General features: G+C 40.6%; 1 protein-coding gene across 1 annotated transcript in view; it reads right to left on the bottom strand.

Moving 5' to 3' along the window:
• The window catches only part of ABCG1 (ATP binding cassette subfamily G member 1), a 106,472-nt gene that overhangs the window by 83,836 nt on the left and 2,358 nt on the right, over positions 1 to 20,278 (bottom strand). The window contains exon 2 of the mRNA XM_032763773.2: positions 18,440 to 18,680. Within this exon, the coding sequence (XP_032619664.1) occupies positions 18,440 to 18,680 (241 nt within the window). The remainder of the gene's footprint in view (positions 1 to 18,439; positions 18,681 to 20,278) is intronic.

The following is a 20,278-nucleotide window of genomic DNA, read 5'->3' as shown; positions in this document are numbered from 1 at the left end:
CAAGAAACTATTACGTACATAGTTTAGTCCTATTCAGTGTCTACTCGGCGCTTCTTGGCTTGTCTCTTGTATTCATTAAATGGAGCATCTCTTGTCACTGTCCAGCAATAGTCTGCAAGCATTGATGGGCTCCATTTGCCCTGATAGCGTTTCTCCATTGTTGCATGTCCTGGGAAAAATCGCTCGCCATGCTTGTCACTCACTGCCGCCGCAGCCGTGGAAAAAAATCTAGATGAGAGTGCAAAAAATGTATCTTTAGTGACATGTTGCAACCAAGGCTTTTGTAATGCCTTGAGGAGGTTTCCACCAACAACCTGTAGTTGTCTGCCTTGTTGTTTCCAAGAAAATTTATTGCCACTAATTGGAAGGTTTTCCATGCCATCTTTCCTTGCCATGCAGTCATGTCAAGATGCATCACTCTCAAAGAAGTTCACGAATCTGAGACTCGACAAAACACCTTTTGTCTTCTTAGCTTCACTTAAACCTTGGAAACTTTTCCACAGAGGTACTTGAAAGCTGCTTGTGTTGTGTCATTGGCCCTTGACAAGTTCTTCATAGAATCAAGAATCAAAAGTTGGAAGGGACCTCACAGAGGTCATCATAGTCACAACCCCCTGCTAAAGGCAGACATTCCCTAAATAATCCCACCAGGGTGCGGTCATAGCCGACTTTAAATATGCTCTAAGATGTAGGATTCCTATCAACTCCCTAGGTAACCATTCCAAACTCACCACTCTCCTAGTAAAGTTTTTTCTATATATATCAGCCTCGATTCCCCGGCAGCTGCAACTTCAAACTCATGCTTCCTTGTTCTTGTCCTCCCGTCACCCACTGAGAACAGCTAGCTCCCCCTCCTTGGAGCAATCCTCAAGTAGTTGAAGGTTTGCTATCAAAATCCCCCCCTTAGCTACTCGTTATCTGCAGGCAAAAAGCCCAGTTCCTTCAGTCGCCTTCATAAGTCATGTGCTCCAGTCCCTCAATCATTTTGTTGCCTCCGCTGGACTCTCTCCAATTGTTCCATTCGTCTTTTTGTAGTGTGGCGCCAAAACTGGACAAACTCCAGATGCGGCCTCACCAGTGCCGAATTAGAGGGGAAATAATAACATCCTTGATCTGCGGGCAACACTCCTACTAATACAGCCCGTATGCTTATAGCCCTTTTGGCTACAAGAACACTGTAGGCTCATGTTCAACTTTCCATTCTACCGTGAACCCCAAGATCCTTTCTTCAGCACTGCTCTCAAGCAAAACAGTTCCCCATCGCCTGTAGCAGTGCATGGGGTTTTCTGTCCTACAGTGCAGGACTTGGCACTTGTCCTTGTTGAACTTCAATGAGGTTCTTGGGCCCACTTCCTCCCAATTTGTCTAAGTCTCCTGAATCCTAATCCCTGCCCTCCAGCTGTCCCACCACTCCCCAAACGTGGTGTCAGCTGCAAATTTACTTAATGGGCAAGCTCAATCCCATCATCCAGATCATCATGAAGACATTGAATAGAACGGCCCTAAGACGACCCCAATGGGGCACACCACTTGTTACTGGTTGCCAACTAGAGGTTGCCATTGATACCCTAACCTGCTGAGCCCGTTGATGCAACCAATTTTCCTATCCACTTCACAGCATTCCTCCAACCCATACTATCCTTAAGTTTGCTGACATGATCAATGCTGTGGGAAACCTGTCATAAAGCCTAACAAAGTCAAGGTATACAACATCAACAGTTTTGCCCCCAATCCACAAGTCCAGCATCTCATCGTCAGACCAGCTTTGATGTGTAAGGGGCCTCTTGATCACAAGTGTGGATGCTGACCACTTCCTCCCAGGCTCCAACGCTGGGCGTGCTCGTGTAGAGGGAATTCTTGCCACTATCTTTGCAGAGAAAACAGAAGTACTTTGTCCAGTCTGCAGACCAAGCAAGAGAGCAACAACCTTCAAATCGCCACAAAGCTGCTACTGGGGGGGGGTGTAGTCATAGTTTAATCAAAGTTGTTTTCATGTTGCATGGCCCTCTGCTGCATGACCAACTGAATTGATGGCAAAAACATTGCCATATGCAGTCACGTTTAGACTTGTCTTCGATGAATCAATGCACTCCACTCATCTGGATCGTGAACGATTGTTGAGGTCTGCCATCACACCCCATTGATGTGTTGCAGGCTACAAGATCACTTCCAAGAAAGAAGAATGGGACAAGACTTTGACCAGGGACATGCCTAAGTCACCTGCCAGGAATTCTACTGCTTAGTTAGCCCAAACACTGACTAGAGCCAATAACAATTTTAAGCCATTCATTTCCTGACCCAAAATTAGTAAAGTTTGATTACATTTATTTCAGAAGCATTTTGGCTGTAGAGCAGTGTTATTAGAAACAGCAGAAAACTGCCCAGCTCATACAACACAATAACCCCTATTGAGAAACATTACTAAAAATGTTTTCCTTTCTTAGTTCTCATCCTTTCCACTGATGGCACTCAAAAGGATGAGAAAGCTTCCATTTTACAGTCCACTTTTCTGCTATTTTCATTTATTATGCAGCTTATCCAATGGAAACAGGCTTGAACTATTTCTGGGAAACTGCTATTCCCTTCTCTTGATGCAAAAATCACAATTTTGCTTATCTGGACAGGAGTTGGAATCCAGGTCAGGTTGAAACTGGGGGAAGTATCATCCTTTGGTTTATTTCCAAGCCAGTCGAAATTCTTGTCTGGCCCTGCAGATTGTATTGTTTGACTCTCTAAGTAAAGCACCTTACTATTTATCATGATGGACTATAAACCTAATTGTACTGGATGATATTAATGTACCTGTTCTTTTAAGTATTAGTGCATACTAATGAATGAAGAGAGAGCTTTTCAGGAAGTAGGCCAAATTCTTTTCTGATCAAACTCTATTGACTTCAGTGGGTTTATATCAAGGATGAATTTTGTCCAGAATAGTCCTTAACGAAAAGACACACTTGACAAACTGTTAAGGATACGTCACGTGGGTCAAATTCATCCTTGAACCACCACAATAACTCTTAAGACAGAGGTTCCCAAACTGTTCTTATTGCGCACCCCCTTCCAGATCTACCAACTCCCTGCATACCCCTACCCTTCTCATCACTGATACTGTGTGTTCTTCTTAACACTATCTGTCTTTAAACATCTGTGCATATTTCATTGTTACGTACAGATATAATTATAGTGCAACATACACAACTGAAAAAAGAGAGCTCAGTTAGACAGGATAGTTGCATCTTGAAGTAAATTAATTATGGTATTTTATATAACAAATTCCTACAGAGTTTTAAAGCTTCATCAGAGCAGCCTATTATGAAAATGCAATAAATAAAATCTATAAATGAATAAAATTCACCTTTACACAATTTCTCCTGGAGATGACTCACATATCTCCAGGGGTCTGTGTACCAGTCTGGAAACCTCTGCTCTAAGATGATACAGCATGAATGTCTGAGTTGAATCAAAGCCTCCCAAGTTAGTCTTGTTTGTTAAAGTAAATGCATTTCTATTGCCCTGCTTCAAATTATTTAAAAGTTGCCTCTGAAAATCAAACACTACAACAAGGCTGTGATCATGCCCGATCTTCCTCAATTCCAAGTACTGTAAAGATTAATGCAATAGTGCAAAGTACTCAACTTCATGTTTCTTTTACTACCCCACTACCATCGTGCTACTGGTTGCAATCACACTGTAGAAATATACAATAATATTTTATTCCAGAATTCAGTGATTTATGCCTGCTTCAGTTAAGTAATATCTTTCCCCTTGAGGTTTACATAACCATATCCTTACACATCAAATCAAATGGCAAACATTCTCTCCAAGAAGGTGAAATACTATTGCTTACTCTGACTGCTGATTCCTAATACAATAACTCACATGTGGTAATAGCTCACAGCCTTGGACATTAGAACTTGTTATACTATAGTAGAAATGGCAGAAATTCTATTTTCCAGTTTGCAGTTGTTCATAACTATCTGAAACTTTCACATTCAGGTCTGAATTTTTCTATACTTGAGATCCAATCCAACACCCACTTAATTCAATGGAAGACTTTCCATTGCCTTTATTTGCTATTGCCCTGGGCCATTGGTCTGTGCTGGTGATTTGATTTTATTCATTTATTTTTAATGAAAGTTTGAGCAAACCCAAGTCAGCCATTAGGGAGTAAGAGAAGAGGTTTTTTTTTAAAAAAAAAGTAATTCCCCTTGTTCACAGTTCTTGCAACCTGTTTTTGAACAGCTCTCCTATCAAACCTGCTGGGAATTGAAAGCTGAAATCTGGCTGATATTCAGAATGATATTTGGAATCTTTGGTCCAGTATTTGCATATTAATTATCAGCTTACTGCAAATTTGCCCATCCAAAGAATTATACAAGGTCCAGGACCAAAACCCATCTTTTTCCCATCCCCAAATGAATGAAACCTTCATACAGAGCTGCACTACCCAGTTCTTTTACTTGTGTCTTGAGGACCAAAAAGTTCTCTGACAGCAGCCTATGACATTCATTTGTCTGGGAGTAAGAGGACTACAAACCACAGGTTGCAAGGAGGGCAAGTTTCAACGTCAACTGATGTAAGCAGGTTTTTAGAGAAAGCTGGGCCCCAATATTCATTTTCATGAATATTCAATAAAAAAATGTTAATTTGAGCATTTTGACCCAACTGCAATGGCAACTCCAATTTGCCAGTGCAAGTTTTCTAATTAAGTATTCACCCTCTAACCCCTCTTTCTTTTGATTCTACGTTCATTTGCTGATTAAGCACATTACATTCACAGTACTTGATTGTTTAATGTCTCAATCATTCAGAGAAGTGTTTGGCTCTGTGCTTGTAAAATCAAGTAAAAATGCCTGAGCTGTATCTGTGCCATCTCATTTACTTAAATGATTGCAGAACGATGGCACAGGTTTAACGCAGAGCAGTATTTGGCCCAATAGCCTTGGTTACAATATTAAACCCTTTAGAAAATATTTTTTCTTCAAATTTTATGTTCATCTTAACTAACCATATAATTTCTGATTTTGAAGCTCCCATCTCCTCTCTCTGACACTAAGATCTATGCTTTGAAGGTCAGGAGAAGATTGAACACAGGCCTCATTTCCCAGGGTCCTGACCATTAACTGTTCCATCTTTTCCTTTACGTTTGCAGATGTACTCAGGAATAATTACCAAGTGTTGTTTATAATTAAACATGTAAAGCAGTAAGAAGTAGGATTCTTACACAAAGGATGTAAGCTGTGGAAAGTAAATGACAGGCAGATGGTAAATTATCCTGCAAACCCTAGGCCTCTGCCATTTATTTGTATGTATTTTGAATAATGAATAACAAACAAGAGGGTAAATCACATAATGGTTGGAATGAATTAACACATTGCTTTTCTTTAAGGATTTAGACTACTTTGCCATCACCATCCTCTCTTGTGATCAATATATATTATAAATTGTCAGGTCCTTCTCCTGATAACGCTGATTTTTGCTGAAAGCCTAAAACAACTCCAAGGGAAAATGAAAGACTGGGAGCAAAAAATAATTCTTTCTAGCAAGCTTAACCAAGATGCTTTCCACAATGGGACTCAATTGAACACAATAAAATTTGAGACTTTAAAACACTACAGGTCGACATCATTTCCAAGTAAGTATTATGATTTTATCCACACACTGCTAATATTTAGAAAGCACTAATTTGCTGGTACTATTTTGATAGCTTTTCTCACATGATAAAGTTTCTTCTCAAAAGAAAAAAATAAAAAATCCACAAGTTTGAGCCCAGATTCAATCAAAACACATGTCTGAGCTAGAACACTAATTCACTAGGGAACCAATTTCCTATAAATATGTTATCAATGGGACACCGTGGTAAGTCTGCTGATAATTAATAAGTCCCAAGGGGAAATAAATGAATAATAAATCTCCACAGCATTCTCTTCTACTACTGAAATAGCAGTCTCCGCCAAAGGTCTCCTCTCTTCTTATGTCTGAGCTGCTGGTACCTCTCTCTGTGTGGCATTTCAACTGCCTTCTTGCTTAGGGTGGGGAGGGATAAATTGTAGAGCTGGTTGAAAAACATGTTTCATGAAAGAGTTTGAAAATGTCAAATAATTTTTGTTCTGCAGGTTGTAAAAAGGAATGACTTTTCATCTATTTGACACTTGGTAAAAAATGTTGATACTCTTTTGGGGTGGGGTCCCTTTTCCTTGCCATTTCCCCCCTCCTCTTGTCTCTCCTTTTTCTAGTTTGCAACTGAAGGAAGAGAAAGAAAGACAAGAAAAGCCAAAAAACAAAATTCTCATTTCACTGAAAACTAATTTTTGAAAAAAATTTTTTTATATATATATGTTTAAGTAATTTTTGATGAAAAATTTAAACTGCTCAAGTGAGCTGTTTCTGTTTTGTTTTAAACTGTTTATTGATCTTTAAATATCTATATATACTATGGAGCTGGAGTGTGCCTTTCGCCCTGAGTAGGGGCTGATACATAAATGCTCCATGGTGTTCCTCCTGTTGGAGGGGTAGTAGACATCCTTGCAGCGCCTGCTTACTCCTACATATTCTTACAAGGTCTAGATAGCCCACGCATTAGTAAAAGAATTCTGGCACTTCTCTTATGCCCATGCATGAACACACAGTACAATTCATAATCTAGCCCTTATTGTTAGTTTTATTGTAATTGTCATAGTTCTTTTGTTAGATGAAAAGACTAAATTCATATCAGACTCTGCATAAATGTATGTGTTGCAGCTCAGATGTGATGCAGTCAAAAAAAAAAAAAAAAAAAAAAAGGCAAATTCTGCCTACTTTTATACCCCAGTGAGGTTACACTGATGTAACTGCAGGCAAAATAATCCCACATGCCTGTGCTAGAGCACAGAACAATTGATTGTTCCCAACATCCACAGTCCTGGGCAGGTTTCTGCCATGTGGCATGCTCACTTGAGCCCTGAAGTTATTTCCATCCAAATACTGTGTGAGATTATCTGTCACTTTATTTCTCCATATGCAGCAAGAATGTACTAGCTACAAAAAACTCATATATGAAGCACTATGTTGTGGGGTGGGGGGGGGAGTTGGATAATAAATTCAAATTTTGCCTCAAGGATATTAGCTTCTGGATTTAGCCACTAGCTTTTTATTTGTAGTGTTCTCATTTTAAACTCAAATTAATACACTCCCTTAGGTTAAAATATCGTGTAGATTTTGCTGGGATTCGCCTTTGAAGTTCTGATTTGGATGATGCTGAAAATGTTCATTTTCTAAGTAAGATCAAACTTTTTTTTTTTTCAAATGGAGAGGGGGATGTGTGCTGCAGTTTTACAGGCACAGTTCCTAATTATAACTCAACAGGGTCATAAGGCCAGAATCTGATGTATGCATGTAATTTGATGTATGCACGTTCCATGAGTAGTCTTACTGAAATCAGTCAGCTTACCTGCCGAGTAAAATATTAGTCCATAATTCCTTAGAGAATAAGGGCAGAACCCTGCAGCCTTCCCTATTCAAGCAAACTGCCCTGAAAATGAACGTTTTGCCTCAGTAAAAACTGGGTAAATCCTATGTTCGCTAGAAGGTACATTTCAAAATGGCATGTAAATACAATGGCAGAATACACACACTATTGAAAGCATTTGTACTCCTTGGGCCAAATTCTACCTTCGGCTGCCTGCACAAAGCTCCCGTTGCATCAGACAGGATAATACCAATCTACAATAGTGATGGCACAGTCAAACTCAGACTGGCACATTTCATATGATTTCCAAAGGTACCTTCTCTACACTTTGGGCCAAATTCTGCCTTGGAAGGCATGAATTGGAATTCTGCCTTGGAATGCCTGTGTGCTGATTCATGGTTTGAGATCATCTCCTCCATGGCACAGCTAATACTATCATCTTTGAAATGAAATTGCATGAAGAGAGGAACACCCCTGGTGCAGGGGGCAGATGGGTGGAAAGAGGTTGGAAAGCAAAGCACTTGGCAATCCTCATTTACCTCATGGAGATCCAGCCCTAGAGTACGGAACTATGGAGCCGTAACTGGGTCCATGACTGCCCCCCCCACCTCATGCTGTGACCAATGTAAAGTTACGTCTGCACTGCAATCATACAGTGTGACTCCAGCATGAGTAGACATATCCGAGCAAGCTTTAATCTAGCTAGCTCAGGTCCCCAGGCAGTGAAGCCACAGCCACATGTGCTTTAGCATAAGCAATCTCTGCGAGTAATTACCAAGGACTGGGGGGCGGGGGCGGGCTTGTGCAGCCCATGCTGCTGCAGCTTTACTACCACAATACCTGAGCTAGCTAGACTAAAGCTACTTAGGTATGTCTACAAGAGCCGCAGTCAGTCCCTGCGATTACAGTACAGACATACCCTACCCTGCAAGTGAAGGTGTGATTGCAGCATGGGTAGGCATACCCATGTTACCTGTACTAACTAGATAAAGCTAACAAAAGCAATGTAGATGTGGTGGCACAGGCTTTAGTACAAGTTAATAACCAGAGTATGTACCCAGGTCCCTGGAGGGCTTGTTCTCTGGCTATTAGCCCATACTAATGCCTTTGCCACTATGTCCACACTGCTATCGCCACCCATTCTAACTAGATTAAAGCCAACACAAATATGCCTACTTGTACCACAATCACTCCTTCACTTCCAGTGTAGACATACTTAAAGTAATCTTTCATTATGCAAGCCAGATTCTCTGCTGTCTCCATTTATGAGTATTTCATAATTTCTGTCAAGGACCTGATTTTTCTTGTTGTTCATCTGGGACAGTTCATGCCTGGCTATGAATTGTACAAAAACTATAAAATGTGTTATTTTAAAATACTGACTAGACGTCATTTTAAGAGTGAACTGAATAGATAATTCCCTGTCTTACTTTTAACATGCATTATTTTAAAAGAAAAAAAAAAAAGGCTTGAAAAATACAGACCAAATCCTACTAATCTTCCTCACACAAATAGACTCAATGACTAAACTCCATAAAGCTAGATTCTGCCAAACCTTACTCGCACTGGGTAGTACCTTACTCTACAAGTAACCCCACTTAAAGTGAGTAGTCCCATTAATTTCAATGAGACTATTTGTGGAATAAGATAATACTCAACATGAGTAACAGTTACAGAATCTGGCCCACTAAACTATCGGGATCTGTCCCAGAATCTGCTATTGTATAAAATGCATGCAAGAGGATGGATAGGGAATTGTTATTTTTTTTGAGGATTACCTCATGAAATGCCATAATGTATTACAATAGTTGTGATTTCCCAATACTTGTTACTATCTTTATACAGTTTGAATGCCAACAACAGTGTCTCCCTCTTACTGGGTTACTTACAATAAAATTAAATTCAGGAATCATCCAGTTAAAGAAAAATATACAATTTTGGTATGGTCAGGCCTGGGTAAAGTTAAGCTGATAAAAAAAAAAAAAAAAAGGAAAAGGACCCTTAAAATACCTAGCTCTGAAGCTTGTTCTCTAGTATTGCAGTTAATTTCTACCAGTTAGACTTGTTTGCTCTAACATATGGATACTAAATTATTTATACTTTGCTATCTGAGATACAAATATACGATCTCAGAGCATGCAGACTCTAAAGTGGATGAAAACAATACAATCCATCTGTTCTAGAGAAAAGGAAAAACTATCCCCAGCAAGGGTTTTGGTCCTTACTGTTCTGCATCTTTTCCTCTCATCTTAGCAACAGTATATATAGCAGCCAATCAGACTGCACTTCCTTTAGCTCTAACGTCACACTCTGAGGTTACTATAGTGCACTGACCGACAGTAACCATGAGAAAGGAAAAAGACAGTTCATGCGGCACCTCTACTGCAGTGCACCTGCTATGATGAGGACAGGCTTTTTCTAACTCCTCTAGCAAGCATTACCCAATAATTTAGAGCAAATCCTATTTTTGATCATTTGGATCTTACAATGTCACCAAGAGAGTGAAATCTTTCCAGGACGTTACACAAAAGGCACAGAAAAAATGTATGTTTTGTTCAAATCAATATGTCTGAATGAATTTGTAACAGCACACCAAGAAAGAATTAGAGAAACCTAGTCCCTTGAAATCTGTTTTGGCATGTTGACAGTGGATTAAGTCACCTGTGTTTTCCATCTTCTTATTTAAAGAACAACATTTACAGGATATATGTATCTTTTAGCTGAAATGTAGGTATTTAAAATCTCTAATGAGGTTATCTCAGACTGTGATAATATTTCTTAAAAATTAAAATAGCTTAACAGCTTAACAAAAATTCTACCTTTCCCCTTCAGACATCATGGGTCAAATTTGTCTAAAAGCTTCTCCCATGCAGGGAGAGGATCTTGTTTTGCTTGATAACTTTAAGGTAAAACATGTTACAGTCTTGTAAAAGAAGATAGTTTCTCTTGAATCAATCACAGGGATTGCTGAAACATGAAAAAACAGATGTTAACAATCACCTATTTTACAAAGCATGGATGTCTGTGTTGATATTAACCACATCAATAAAAATACAGTTTTTAGAAAGATTACATTTTGACTGGCTAGAACCCATTTCTTAATAGGTTACTAACAAGCAAATTCTACCAGCCCCTGCATTCTAACTTGGTGCAAATAAGTCATTACAACACTGAGGACAGTGAAGGAGAAAATAAATTTCCAACTAAAATGTTGCCTAATTAACCATGAATACTGATAAGTACTAGAAAAAGTAAAACCTGAGTTATTTGGGATTTCTGAAAAGCAAATTATCACTATCTCCTTTGAGGATATCCTGGACTTATGTTGGAATGATATTTCCATGGGATCTTAAGTTATGTAAAAGGTGCCTTAAAGTGTAGATGGTGTCCATTTTTAGTGCATATATAAAACCAAATACCATAAATAAAGTAAAGATGCATGTGTTAATGGTGAGAGGGCAAAACAGCATTCGCATCCCTGTGACGGGGTGTACATACCCCACACTAGCCAAGAAAGAATGGGGTTAAACCTATGGGCGGCAGAATACCCGCCCCTTGAACTGTGCAGGCCATGCTCCAACTGCTGCCTCAGTTTAAAAGGAAGCAGTTCAGCTCATTCTAGGCTGACCACCAAGGAAAGAGGATGCTTGGTAGAGGCTCCTGCCCAGGAGCTGCTTCAGCACTTGACTGCGGGAGCTAGAGATCCCAAGAACCAGAACAGAGACCTAGTGCCTACAGCTGGCCAACCACAGTCAGAATCCCAGGGAGATACCTACACTGAGGGGCTCAGAGACCCTGACAATGTATGGACCCTGGCTTCAGGAGACATGGTAGTAAGTAATTTTTTGCCTTCCTCTGCAGCGTGGGGCAGGGGTCACCTGCTGGTGGATTCTCTACAGCTTGAGGCCTTCAAACCACAATTTGAAGACTTCAATAACTCGGACATCGGTTAGAGGTTTGTTATAGAAGTGGATGGGTAGGGTTCTGTGGCCTGCTTTGTGCAGGAGGTCAGACTAGATTATCATATTGGTCCCTTCTGACCTATGAGTCTAAGTAGCCCAGGGAGGCAATGTGAGTGGTATCTCCTACCTGAGGAAGATCAGCATGTTGCATCAGGATCCCTGCAGGGCCCTGGGCCAGGACTTGGTGGAGCAGGGAGGGCCTGGATTCCTCTTCCCCGGCCATTATCCCCACTGCAGCCCTTTATTCTATTAGGCCATACAGCCCTGACTCCTAGGGCAGCCATACTGACTCCAGACACTGGGTTGTGCTGTTCTCAGCCTACGGATAGGTGGGTAGACTGTAACTGTGGTAGTATCACAACCTTGACCTGCCCTAAAAGGGGACACGGTGTGCATACCCTGTGACAATCCCCTTTACTGCATGGGGCTAGTCATAATCTGATCCTAGATACATGTATTTTATTAAGGTAAACTAATCTTCTCTTCATGGTGCTTTTAATGAGAGGGGCATGTCAGCAGAAGAGTTGACATCTCTGTTGGAAACCCTGATTTATGAGGTAGAAAAATTTAATTTCAAAAAGCACTAGACTGAAACTTAGTATAAAGTCTATTAGCCCCAATATCAACCTTCCCTCTTTAAATTGGTTAACCTGAGTTTTGTTTTGTTTTGTTTTTCTTTTTTAAATCTAGATTGAGGTATCAGAGCTTGGGGTGGAAATTTATTTCATATCTTACTTTTGTTCAAACTCTAATCAAAATAAGAAGTTGCATTTTAAAAAAAAAAAAATCAATTTTGCCTACAGATAGTCCTCAAACTTTGTGGATTAGGCTTTTGTTATATTGAGAAAATATATTTTGATATGGCAGAGAGATTTTTCCTTAAAAGGTGAATTGGCTCATTGCTCTTATAAGTGAGGGACAACCAGCATGGGACTGAACAAATCAGTGTGTGCGCATGTACTGTGCAAGTTTTCCTCCTCCAGTTCTGCCAAGTCACCTCCATTCCAAAATATGACAACACCTCCACACCAGTCCTGGACCTCAGCTAAGTAGACTCTGAGTCCCACTTAACAGCATAATAGTTTTGTGATGTGCCCAAGCAGCGGCCAGATTCAAACCATGAAACTCATTTTCACTGAGAAGAGTAATCTTGATTTGATCCCTGAAGCCTCCAGAGCTGAACTGACTCACTCCACAATCTATATCCTTCAAAACCGAACAGCTATTTCGCTGTGAAAAATCAGAGACTTTTCTCTATAAACATTACTGCCAAAATTGCCCACATGATTTAGTGGCTGACTAAACCACACTGAAAGTCAGTGAGACTCAGGCTTCCAAGTCATTAAGGTACTTTTGAAAATCCACCCTTTTCCAAACTCCTGTGCTAATGTAAATGCCCATTGAAATGGACAGGTCAGAGGTACCATTTGCTTGATTAAGTATTTGTGTGCCAAATTCATTGCCAGCATAATTCCATTGACTTCAAGGGAGTTATGTCAGGGATGAATCTGGCCCAAGGTCACCCCCAGACTATCTCATGATGGATTTCTTAATGGCACATTCCACTCATTTTAATGAGTCTCTTGCAACAAGCAGCATTTGTCATGTAATTCTTTGTAAATGAAAGTGAGTCTCTCTATAGACATTTAGCCAAACAAAAAAAGGAAAATGAAATTAATACATTATTAAAGAGATGTGACAGCTGGGACACAGATCAATACAAGAAACATCCTGACTTAAAGGCAGCCATGGTGTATTTAACGTACCTGTTAATGTCAAGTAATGCAGAGCTGTAGTTCTCACTGGATCTTATAAAAAGTAGATGATGTTACATGCCATATGGGTTTCACTGGCTGAACAATGTGGCTGAACATAGAACACAAGGGCAGCATTATCATAAAATGCAACTGCTTTTGTTAGTTTGGATCTTAACCTTACCTTTACCTTACTGTTTTGGTTGGTGGTGGTGGTGGTTGTTTTAAGACTTTCAACTCCTATACAACCTGTTTGCATGGATTTTTCTTTACAAGGAAACTGTATTCTCCCACATATTTTAGCATTCGCTGAATGTTAACTGTTTCTCTCATTAAAAGCAGGCAGAAAGATAAAAATCTAGGTAAACTGCAACAAATTTTCTGAGCTAGCTATTAAATGAACACCAACCATTTGAAAAATTTCATTGACATCTAAAAATCTTTTACATGTTGTTGCTACAAGTAACATTTAAGAGTGACTAGAATTCGAAGAGATTATTTTCTATTCTTTTCCGTTTGTGCATCTGACAGCAGTTTAGTTAGTTTCACGGATTGTTTGTTTTTTAATTAGTCATCTGCACTTCCTAGACCTGATTTTTTTTGCTGCAGGTGAGTTACTTTGCACTATTCTTGTGTAAAAATATATCTTGCCAGAAAAAGATCTCTTTAGCATGAGGAATCCCAACCAGCATAACTAGCTATGCATGGAGTTCATTGTTGCCTTTTTGCCAAGCTTCAGCTTATGGGGCTTTGCAGTGCATTAGTTTCTCAATAGAGGAGAAACTGGTAACACAGACTCAGGGTATTTTCTCACATAATTTATTTTTAAAATGTATGTAAACTCTGTTTATTTTATTGCACAGAGTTAATTCTATTTTGCAGAAACCCCAGCAAAGAAACCACAGACCTCATACAATGAAGCAGCTTGTTGGTCAGTGTCTTCATTTGAGACCAGTTAGGCTGTTCAGTTTTTGATCTTTTATTCCTTAGTGTTTTTAGCTTGTCCAACCTAATAACTGTTTTATTTAAGCCAATGCTCTGAGCCTGCCCCCGGCAGAGAAAGGTGGGAACGGGAAGAAGGGGTGTGGCTTGAAGGCCTCTGTGCTCTGGTGATCCCAAGAAAGTCTAATGGACCTTGAGACCCATTGGCAGCTGGCATAATTTAGAGCAGTTCTGAGGCTGCTCTAAGATATCTCAGGGAAAAAGCAAGCGTAAGCCCAACATCAGGACTGGGGACTAGCAAATGGCCCCTTGTAGCTGCCCTGCACAGAGGTGCACAGAGAAACTAACCCTCTGTTTCACACACCAGCGTGATGCCATCACTATCATGCACTGATCTTCCCTAGGGCCAGCAACAGATGCATACCAGTAACAGCAGCTGCAGAACTGAAACTGAATTGCCAGGAAGCAAGCAAGTGCTCAGTAAAGGAAGAAGCAGAGGCAAAAGCCTGAGCATGTTTGGTAATGATGCTGTTGGTTTACCCAAAAGGTGCTCTTAAACCTCAGAAGGTGAACAGAAAATCATTTAAAAATTTTAGTCATTTTCAAAAGTAAACATCAGGGTTCAATTAGAAAAATTATTTTTAAAAAATTGAAATGAATTCAAGTAGACAGCATCCTTATAATCTTCATGTAATGGCCTGCCCCAAAATAGTCATTGCTATTAAAAGCTAAATACGAGGGGTCATTGGAACATTTTCAACCACAACAGAACCTCTGAGTTATGAACACCAGAGTTACGAACTGACCAGTCAACCTCACCCCTCATTTGAAATCAGCAGTACGCAATGGGGCAGCAGCACAGACAAAAAAGTACAGTGTTAAGCGTAAACTACTAAAAAATACAGAGAAAGTAGCATTTTTCTTCTACATAGTAAAATTTCAGAGCTGTATTAAGTTAATGTTCAGTTGTAAACTTTTGAAAGAACAGCCATAACATTTTGTTCAGAGTTAAAAATGTTTCAGAGTTATGAACAACCTCCATTCCCAAGGTGTTCGTAACTCTGAGGTTCTACTGTAAATGAAATGTAATTGAAATATGCCATTTCATCAAAGCCAAAATGTTCCACAGGGAAGTATCGGAGGGTTTTTTGGGCACTCTGTTCACTTTTGACCAGAGAGAGAGAGAGAAAGTGAGAAACTGAATCAAAAAGCTCAAGTTTTGGATCTAAAGAGAGACATTTCAACTCAATTCCATTTTGTGAAAATCTTTCAAAAGGTCTTGTTTTCATCCCAGTGAGGAACAAAACAAAATCTGAAACCTCAAAACTTGCTGACATTGTTGTCTCCCATGTAGCTCTACTAAATACATTAAACAGCTTTCAAAAATACCTTCTGTGGTGAGTGGGGAGGAAAGGGGAAGTAATGATTATTTGGGGGGGTGGGAGGGGGAAATGAGATACATTAGAACCCTGATCCTGCAAACACCTATGCCTGTGAGTAACTGTATTCATGTGAACAGTGGGGCAGGGGCTACTCACAGACATAGGTGTTTGCAGGACGAGAGCTTACGTGATGATGTTTCTTCACCCCAGACATTTCTAGATTATTAAAACTTGGTACATTAGCCAGGTTGGCGTGATGGTGCCTGGGAATTCTGTTTATCTGACAACACATTTTACAAAACAATTTTAAAAAGAATGTTTAAACCAGTGGATACACACCCAAAAGACAGGCAGATTTAAATTGAGAACAAGAAGTGTCATATAAAATTTCACTAACCTTTGTCTCTACTATGGCTCAACAGCACGTTTGTTATTTCCAATGAATAGATAATACCCTATCAAAGCACAAAACCATACCAATTTACTCTACAGGAAACAATTCCTTGTGGAAATGTAATGACCTCATTTAAGTATGTGAAGCGCTCCTTAAAGAGTTCAGTATTTTCTCTTGGGTATATTTCCTTCCAGAAGTGGCTGCTACTGGGAATATTATATATCCTACTTGCCTCTTCAAAGAGACCACTAATCTTATGAAGAAGAGAGAACTTCACTAAAAAATGCAATGCACTTCATTCTCCTCTGCCTTGCATCTTGTGTAGCCCTTTGCAAAGCGAGTGCAAAGTGGATGGAAAATGTTACTATTCTGATTGGGCAGCATTTTATGCCTGTATTTCATAAGGGCAAGGCAAAGGAGAATCAGGCCCATTATAACAGTTTTTCTGCATCCACAAAATAGAGATGAGAATATTTACCTACGTCATTGAAGCACTGTAATGACTAATTACCAAATATGTCTACATTGCTTTGAATATGTAAAGCATTATATATATTACAACAAAGGGTGAAATCCTGGCCCCACTGAACTTAATGGGAGTTTTGCCATTGACTTCACTGGGACCGGGATTTTACCCCGTTTCACTCAACACCTTTGAAGCGTTCTGGACAACTACCCACAATCTGTTCGTTGAGCACAATTTATTAGACAGAAATAGAAATACACCTGTCTTTGAGCTCATGTTTTTAGACTTGGACTTAAGGTCTTGAAGTAGGGGAATAATAATGGAGGCATAGCAGATAAAATAAACTGCTGCTGTAGCTGTAGTGGATAGAAATACATTCTGGGATACTTCAGAGTCATATTTTAAAACTACTTCAGTGGGGAAATGAGATTCCTCATTTCAATGAGATATATCAGCTGGTCAATAGGATTACAAACATGGGCCCATATCTAGCAGAAGTAGCCACGCAGGTAGGCCCTTATATCCACTTGGTTTCCCAATTACTTCAGTAGGATTCATTATTTGACTTCAATGACACTCCATGTGGGCAGATTCCTTTGTAGGATCAGGGCCCACTAGTTGCATATGGGGTAGGACCAAGGGTTTGTTCACAGTTTACCTCACTGTACTTCAGCCAAAAACCTGAGGTGCTCAGTACACCATTTAAGTCAACAGAAGGTGCTCGGCATCTCTCAGGATCTGGCCCTATCAAGAACGACCAATCATATGGGTTCTCTCTCCTTATACATTGTTAGGATGTAAAAAGAATGATAAAACATCCAGGAGACATGGATGAGCTGACAATTCTACATATTATGGGCTAGATTTTCAAATACCACATTTTAAGAGACACATTCTGCCCTCAATTTTGTGTGCTGAAACACTCGCTCCTCGGAAAGAATTCAAAACCTAACCATTTGCCAGTAAACACCTTCTCTTTTGTCCTAGACATAGGAGAGAAACATATGAGGTTGTAGACTAGGCAGATTTGGCAATCCTGTAATACTGTCTTTACTTGGACCATGAGATCTAAATTGAATTTGGAACTCTGTCCAAGAATAAATTCTTTGTCATCTGAACAATAAGTGCCAGGGGATCAAACAGGGTTAATCGTTAAGCTAGAATGAATTTTAATCATAGTCTTTATTTCTACTGTTTCAGCCAAACTCCCTCAGCGACTAGAACTGGTTTGTTAGGCTCAGATTGTGCCATTTAGGCACTGGCTGGAGCTAACAGCAGTTCTCTACCACCCCATGCGGAACTCCAGGAGGGACTGTGCTTCCGAGGGCACAGTCCCACCCCCAGCTCTCCAGTACACAAGGGTACATCTATGCTGCAGTCAGGGACAGATTTACACTTTACGTACCCATAGGTACGGCATCTTCAGCATCCCCTCTGCCTACAGCTGACCTTCGTATTTTCTGTAAAAAAAAAAATGACACTTTTTAACCCATCTAACTTTTAGGAATCCTCAGAATGCCGATGCCCCTAGGCATATGCCTAATTGGAAATCTAGCCCTGGCTGCAGTGTCTCACTGAATGGCGTAGGCCCCACTTCCCAGTGCATCTGCCTAGCACCTGAAGGTGGGGAAGGTCCTCTCAGCACACTCTGAGGTGATCTTGACTCCCAAAGTTACCAGCCAGGAGAACTGCCTCAAAAGCAGAGACTCCTATTGTGCTTGTCCCTTAAGCAGGATAAAGAGGGATGGTGGTGAGGAACGCTCCTTGTGCCCATCTTACCTTCTGCTCTCCCATGTTAAGGCCAGACAAAATAGTTACCTTAGTGTTTGTTAAACACATCACCTTATATTTAAGCTATTTATCTGCATACTTACAGATTTATTTTGAAACAGAGAAAACATCAAGTGTCATTGCAATAAGTGGCTGTGAGAATGCCCCAGAAAAACAAACACGGAATGTACTTTGATGGCCCCACTCATTGCCTTTGCTTCCCTGTATACAACACACTACCTCCATTTACCACCACAGGCCACATGAGAACGTAAAAACCATTTCTCTTTATATTTCTTCTGAAAACATTAGTTTTCCTCACCCTTCTTCCTCCACCATGGTCCTTCCTGGATAGAATATGACAGTTCCTTAAACTCAATGTTCACAGCTGGTCTTCGGGGTAGGTAGGAGAAACGATGGGCTTCTGTTAGAGTGTTGTCCACCTTTTTTAAGTGTCCATTCAACAACCGAGCATCTTGGTTATCTGTGCCACTTGAGACCACCTCATCCACTGAGACACACACTGATTTTGGCTCAGCCATAGCAGAAGAACTGCTGACATTCTAGAAAATAGGAACAGGAAACAAAAAAACTTTTCAGAAACTCTTATTGGCAACAAATTTAATCAAACTTCTTCATTTGTTCTAATAATTCTTAAAAATACATTAATCCAGAACACTAGTAGTGAAAGGGAACAATTCAGTGGTTTGAGTCTTGTGGCCTGTGTATAGGCAGGTGCATAAGGGAGGAGGGGGCAGCAGTGAAAAAGGGCTGTTTCCCAAAATCTAGCAAGCACGTATGCTGCCATCCAAAGCACGCATGAGACTGGTCCACTAGCACCAGTCACTTTTTTTTCTTCTTGAAGACTTCACATTCAATGTAGCAAACACATGATCCATAATACGGGAGGTAAAAGTCAGCTCAGATTACCAAATTTCCTGGCGGAGAGAGGAGAAGGTGTTTTATGCATGCTCATAAGTAACTAAACTGGTCAGGAATCCAGCAAAGCCTACCAAATTTATTTGACAGTAATGCCATGTAATATGAACAGGATAATGTGAAAGAGGATCTAACAGAAACCTAGGCACCAAAAAAATAGTCCTACTGGCAGCCTCACAGATCAACACTTCCCTCTCCTTCCATCCCCAGCACCTTCCGCTCACCAGCAGCCTCATTGATCAGCACCTCCCCTTCGCCCAGTGTCTCCCCCCTGCCGTGATCAGCTGTTTGGCTGCATGCAAGGGTGCTAGGGAGGGAAAGGAGTAGGAGCAGGAAGAGGTGGGGGAAGGGTAGAATAGAGTGGGAAAAGGCAGGTCAGGGTTGGGGGCTTGGGAGAAGGGATGGAGTGGGGGCGAAGCAAGGGCAAGCAGAGGCAGGGCAGGAGTCGAGCACCCCCCCAGGGAACAAAGTAAGTCGGCATCTATGAGCAGAACTAAATTTGTTAACCTGAAGAACCTATGATGAAAGGTTTAAAAAACTGGGTGTGACTGTTTAGTCTTGAGAAAAGAAGACTGAAGGGGAACCTAATAAGATCCGTGAGGGGATTTCCACAAACAGGTTGGACAGAGATGATCTAGGTGGTTTACGTGGTCCTGCCTCCGAGCAGGGGGCTGGATCCAATGACTTCTCAAGATATCGTCCAGCTCTAGATTTCTATAATTCTATCTTGCAGGGACTACTTGCTGCAAGCAAGTGCCACTCTTTGTGTAAGGATTTGCAGAATTGTAACCTACAGTAAAGTAAGTGGCCAAACACCCAAATCCCCAGGCCCACTCCAGAGCCCTGACCCCCTCCTGCACCCCAACCCCCTGCCCCAGTCAGCCATGAGCTCCCCCAAACCCAGAGCTCTTCCTGCACCCCAACCCTCTGCCCCAGCCCTGAGCCCCTCCCACACTCCAAACCCCTCATCCCCAACTCCATTAGGTCACAGGCATCAATAATTTTCTTCAACTGGGTCTCCAGAAAGAAGTTTGAAAACCACCATTTTAAACTAATGTATGTTTCAATTAATGTGTTTTTGTGTAACAGACATTCAGGCCAGGTCTACACTGCGACTTTAAATTGGTTTAATGGCCGATATACCGATTTAACGCTGTATCCGTTCACACGACGTCGTCATTAATATCGAGTTAAACGGCTCCTTAAATCGATTTCGGAACTC

The sequence above is a fragment of the Chelonoidis abingdonii genome, chromosome 1 (assembly GCF_003597395.2).
Source record: "Chelonoidis abingdonii isolate Lonesome George chromosome 1, CheloAbing_2.0, whole genome shotgun sequence".
In the NCBI taxonomy this organism is placed as follows: domain Eukaryota; kingdom Metazoa; phylum Chordata; order Testudines; family Testudinidae; genus Chelonoidis; species Chelonoidis abingdonii.
Note: the sequence above shows the minus strand (reverse complement) of the source record. Positions and strands in the feature narration are given on the sequence as shown.